The sequence below is a fragment of the Erpetoichthys calabaricus genome, chromosome 3 (assembly GCF_900747795.2).
Source record: "Erpetoichthys calabaricus chromosome 3, fErpCal1.3, whole genome shotgun sequence".
NCBI lineage: Eukaryota > Metazoa > Chordata > Cladistia > Polypteriformes > Polypteridae > Erpetoichthys > Erpetoichthys calabaricus.
This window is the reverse complement of record NC_041396.2, coordinates 277,512,965-277,518,964: the sequence shown is the minus strand read 5'-3', so window position 1 is coordinate 277,518,964 and position 6,000 is coordinate 277,512,965. Positions and strand designations below refer to the sequence as shown.

General features: G+C 38.2%; 1 protein-coding gene across 5 annotated transcripts in view; it reads left to right on the top strand.

Moving 5' to 3' along the window:
* Window positions 1-1,380: 1,380 nt before the first annotated feature.
* Window positions 1,381-6,000, top strand: part of LOC114648999 (Y-box-binding protein 2-A-like) — a 100,368-nt gene continuing 95,748 nt past the window's right edge. For 4 of the 5 annotated variants that reach the window (XM_051924900.1, XM_028798391.2, XM_028798392.2 and 1 more), the window contains exon 1: window positions 1,382-1,713. In XM_051924900.1, the coding sequence (XP_051780860.1) occupies window positions 1,629-1,713 (85 nt within the window). In that variant the 5' untranslated portion in view covers window positions 1,382-1,628. Of the gene's footprint in view, window positions 1,714-6,000 lie in introns of all 5 variants that reach the window. The other variant, XM_051924899.1, reaches the window with a different exon arrangement.

Sequence of the window (6,000 nt, the reverse complement as noted above, 5' to 3'; positions counted from 1 at the left end):
GGCTGGATTACTGTAATGCGCTCCTCATCGGGATTCCTGGCAAGAGTATTCAGAGACTCCACTATATTCAGAATAGCGCTGCCAGGATCCTGATGAGGGTGCGAAAGCATGACCATATCACCCCAATCCTGAAAACCCTTCACTGGCTCCCTGTCCCACTCTGAATTGAGTACAAGGTCGTTCTCTTCACCCATCAGTGCATTTATGGACATGCCCCCCTTTACTTACAGGAACTCCTTACCCCTCATACCTCCTCACACACCCTCCGCTCTGTACACACTAACACTCTCCCAAGTCCCTAGAACCAAGCTTCGCAGTATGGGTGATAGGGCTTTTTCATCTGTTGTGCAGAGACTGTGGAACACCCTCCCTGACTACCTGAGAGGCCCACAGTCGACTAAAGTTTTTAAACGGAATCTAAAAACTCAAATTTTTAGAAAGATATTTTGTTAAAGTATAAATAGATTTTCTTGTTTTATTATGTCCATTTTTTTACTCTGTAGCACTTTGAGATTGCTAAAATATAAAGTGCAATATAAATAAAATTTATTATTATTATTATTACATATGCACAATAAACCTTTAAACAAATTTTACTTTTTGTACAGTAACATTTCTCTTTTTTGTATGCAAGATATTTTTCTTTTTATGTAGGTATTTATTTTGTTATAAAGTGACTTTTTTACAGCATGAAACTTAAATGTACACTCACATTTTCTGTTCAGTAATCTCTCATCCTCTAGCACTGGTAACACAGTAGCCTGTAACATTATAATAACAGTATTCTGCGTTTGTGATTTCTTGCAAAACGGTCCACAAATGCATCAAGGTTCAAAGCCTTGGCTCTTCTGGATTCAATGCTTAGCACCACTAGATTGCTAAAACGCGCATATCACCGTAAGTAATTAAAATTTTATCTCTTCAGCACAGGGGCCAGGGCCAGTTCTACAGGCGCACTGGCCCCTTTTGGTCCCCGTCTAAAACCGCCACTGACAGTGTATTTTAGTTGTCGTCTTAAAAATGTGGTATTTTCTTTCACTCACCTCGAACGCAATAGTCGGTAAATGAAAGCATTGTTGTTCTCTAAAATGATAATCTAACGCGCGAATTAATTTAATGAGATAATTTAATATTAATAATTTAATGTAAAAACAGCAGAAATACATACGTGTGCTAGGAAATCTGTGGAGAAAATGTCACGTGTGTAGAGAACGTGGGAGTATTGTTTGTGTGCAGCTTTCACGATAATGTCTTTGCGTACTTAGATTTTTCTTTTCCGCGGATTTTCTCTGGCTAATAAGGAAGCGCTTGCGAGCCTGCGCACAGCCAATCAGAAGGTGAAGAAATGACCGTTTGGCCAATAGGATGCGGCACTGCCCGGTAAACTTCAGGAGTGTTATGGATAAAAGTTTGCTGAGGCCGGGAAGTAGAGTTTGCGCGTGAGGACAGGGTTGCACGCTCGTACCTCGCTGGAGAGAACTGTACTGTAGAGAAATTTCGAGGCGATAGTGGGATAAAAGAGTGGAGACAAAGACGTCACACAGGAGACAAAACTTATATAATAAGAACCCTTTAGAGTGGAACGCGACTCCATTAATTACATGTCTTAGGAGTCGTCGAAAGCGGCAATGAGTGAAACGGAGGCGCAAGACGTTTTAGCGTCAGAGCAGAAGAGCGCTGAAGAAAGACCGCAACCAGAGAAGAAAGTAATCGGTAGGCCCCTGTTTTTGCTCCCCTCCTCCGGTGTTGACACTGTCTCTATATGTATGGGAGGAGGCACTAATTTGACGCTATCTAGGTGCGCATCTTTTTTTTTTTTTTTTTTTTGCTCATTTAATAAAGCTTTATTGATCAGTATGAAGTTTGGTTTAGTAGTCTACTGGTGTCTTACCCTTTTTATTAAGTTTACTTTGGCGCTTGGAGCATGTACCCCCCCACCCTCTACTTCATTTTTTTCTTTGCGATGACAGTTTGTGGCTTTTCGGCGGAGGTTTTAATTAAACCCAACCTGCAAAGTAAAAGTAAAAACAGCAAAAGCTTCGGCTCAATTGAGAGCCTTTGGGGTCCATTCGTTTCGACGACTGTTTGCTAGAAGTTCACTTTGCTATACTCCCTCCTTGGTACGTTTTTAATACTAAACTCCTACCTTTTAACAAGCTTGTTTTTTTTCATTTTTCCGATGTGTATTTATATATACACTTTGGTAAACGCTAGGAAGCCATTACATTTGCGGCGCAATTATCAATATTGTTGTTATCCGGAGCAGAGTGTTTTTTTCCAGCAATTACAGCTAAATTGGTTTGGGAGTTAATTATGCTCATGTTCCGTGTCCATCCTATTCAGTAGTCTATCAAGCGGAATGAATTGGACCCAGCAGGACTGAACCCTGGTTGAGCTGCTAGTTCATTACGATTGACTCTTGCTCTCACCTGGCCAGTTATTCCCTTGTTAATCTTGCATAATACGTCTTTAATAGGGGCCTAAATATGTGAATACATTTACTGTGTAGCAAAATGAGTTAAAACGTGTTTCGTTTCAAATTGTTTCGTATTGGTCAGGGTTTAAGTCATCAAATTATTCCGTAGGTTTTTGTGCATGTATAGACGTCCTGGTAATTCTTACTCAACGCTTGAATTTATTTCGATAGATTTGGTAGTTAAAACATTGGGTCGTCATTTTCATGGAGGACAAAGTTTTTTTTTTTTTTTTTTTTTTTCCTTTTTGCTCTGCTCATTGGTGTTCTACATTTTGTGGATACATTGGGGCAAGGTACATTAAAACGTGTCGCATTGTGATGTTTAGCTTTATGTGATTGGCTAATTTTTTTTATTTCAGCCAATCCCAGTTTTGCGATTGCAATGGGAATTTCCTACTTTGCTTTTTATTGCTTCACTGTCCACAAAACGAAAGTGATAACCTAACGGGTGGTTCCTGAGACTCGGTGTCATACTTAAAATGAGAGTACAGTATAATCTAGCTTGTAAAGCAGTGCAAGCATCTGCCGTCATTTTAAGTAGTCCTTTTTCAAAGTGTTCTGTTTTTTTTTCATTTTAAAATTTGGTTCACCAACATAACGGTAATAGCAAAAAACAAACAAACAAATCGACCAAATGTTTTAAACTGTTGTGCAGTCATGCTTAGGAAGTCCTTGTATAGTCCAGTTAAATTGAACAAGCTGTTTTTCAAATGTTATCAGAAACCTTACAAATGAACCACTTTTTAGCTAAAGTGGCAATAAGGTAGTATATTAAAGTTAATGTCCACTTTGTCTTGCTTATGTCATTAGTCGTGAGTATGTACAAATACCGAATATTTAGTTGGAGAAAATTGTAATTGTTTTTAATGTTTTTTGTTAGCATTAATGCGGAGGTTACCAAACCATCTTAACATCATTACAAAAATTAGCAGTAGAATTTTGTTTCACACCCCTGTTACTGAGCTGCATCACAAACCTGTTAGAAAGGTGGCCAACTTGATTGTCATACTGGCTGCAGCTTTAGGTTCCCATGGCTAAAGAGCACCAGATTTAAGAACTTTTATTCTAAGAACTATAAGCATTTTGAATTCTATTGTAGGGAATTTGAATTCTGAATGTGTACTGTTAAAGGTAAATTCGCTGCACTAATTTGTGTACTTAACACTATTTTTTTAATTGAGTTTTTGTATCTGTTTATACATTCCTGATATGCTCCTCTTCTTTGGGTTAGCCTAAATCTAAGTTGTGACCTGCACTGTTTCTCTAAACTAGCTTTCACACCATAACATTGTTGATCTAAACTATTGGTAGTGAATCTGGTGCAGGATAGATTCAAATGGATTTCTTGCTTAGTGCCAACACATTTTTAATCTAGTACACTTTCAGACATTACAAAATGCAAAGGATTTAAAATTAAACTTGTGCTAGGTGAAGACTAGCCACCCTTGCTGCTCACAGATCATTCTTTCCTTTTCTTTAGAACACTCATCTATTAGAACTTGACATTAGTAAGCTTAAACTGATTTTTTTAATAATCATTTATGAAATGTTTTCTGATTTTGAATTTAAGACTAAAATTCAACCTGCCACACTTCAATACTTAGACCACAGTCAGGTAGCTAAAGTTGTACTTTTAATTGGGGCTTTAAAATCACTCTTGTCAAGTGCAGAATTCTCTATTCAGGTTTTATCTCCTTGGTGGAACTTTATATATCCATACTGCATAAGTAATTTGGTATGTTGTACTAATTGTTTTTATTCCAGCCTTCTGAAAGCTCTAGCATGACTTCCTTATTAGGACCCTAGTTGGGTTAAGGGCTGGTTTATACTTCACGCTCCGAATGCATACATATTGTGGATGCCACATGTTCCCAGTGTTCATTTGACGCGTCCTATGAGCACATCCTCGGAAATGAGTGCGTGAGCTGCAGTACCAGCAAAAAATCAGGGGGGCATGGTGTGATCAAGTCGGAACTTCATGTCAGTCTCTGTTTGCTCTCAACATGTGACAGATATCCGCTTTGCATATCCTACAGGATTGATGTGCGTGCTTCGATGTGGTGAAGCAACTTGTCGGCCTACAAATGCATTTGTGGTGCTTTTTATATTTAAGCATTGCATATTCCCCACCATAATGACAAGATACATTTTAAAGGTCTCGCATAACCATCTTCTGTGCTTTTTTTGCACTTTCTGAACAGCATCAGAATGTATGGCAGCATATTTGAGCCACAGAGAAATAAATTAGGGACACAGTGAAAAAGGTCTGTTTTGTGATTAAAGTGAAAATTTAGACTTTAATCTTAGTTGTTTACGATATTCTACTTTAACAAAATATCTTAAAACTGACCCAGTTAATCATTACATGCTTCAGGGACTTCCTTCTGAATTGATGGCAGCAGCAGGCAGCAATTGCCACACACAACACTTTAAATTTTATGATATTCCAGCTGACTACACATTCAGAATCATTTAGATTTATACATATCACTTTCACTAGTGTTCCTTGCCTGGAGTTTGCATGTTTTCCTGGTTGTTTTCCAGTGTGTTCCGGTTTCTTTCCCAAGTCATGAAGGTTTGTAGATTTGGTGATACTAGTGTTACTGCGTGCTTGTATTCACCTTGCAATGAGCTGATGCCCCATCCAGGGATCTTCTGCTTCGTGCTTGATGCTTTCTGGAATGGGCACATCCTGTATTGATGGATGTAATCATTACACATCCCTCCTTTTCCAGAGATACTGTGGCAAGGTGACTTAGGAATTAAATGCGTGTTTCGGGCATTTCACACCATAGCGAAGCCAAAGTTTTCTCGCCATGATATCTCGCACTGCCACCTGGTGGGATCTTCTAGGTTTGCGTGAAGCTTGCGTATAAATATAAACTGTACACTGCTTGTGTAGCAGTTAAGTGTCTGCAGGTAAATGCGTTGTGTGAAGTATAAACCCAGCCTTAGACCTGCATTGTTTATGAATTAAATTTTAATTTCACACATACTGCCTTGGTTCATTAATAATGGTTTGCTTGGAGTCTTCAGTGTGACAAGTTTTTTTTTTTTTTTTCTTTTTCACCCTGTCCTTTTTTTCCAGTTTTGTTTAGTGTTTCCCACCTATCAATGTTGGGAAAAGGGCCATAATGACAGCCTGCTGGAGCATATTTGAATATGTATTGTTTTTTCAGGCCAGTTATGGTTAATCTAATGTAAATTTATTTGAATTTTGGAAGGAAACCTGCATAGACAATTCTTATGGGCATAGAGTACATACAAACTGTGTCCAGTCTAGAACTAGATCATCTGTCCCTAAACTTGAGACAACTCCAAGAACTGTATAACTGATTTAGAACTATAATCTTAATGGCAAATCTTTGCCAAGTGTCTAACTTACTCATTGTAGTCTGCTCACCTCCTTGGATTTTTTCAAATCCTAGACCTGGGTACTGTTTTAGAATTAACATGTTCTCCAGTGATTTACTCTGTGTTCTTGCCCTAATTATAAAATATGGTTGTTGTGATACTGAAATTCA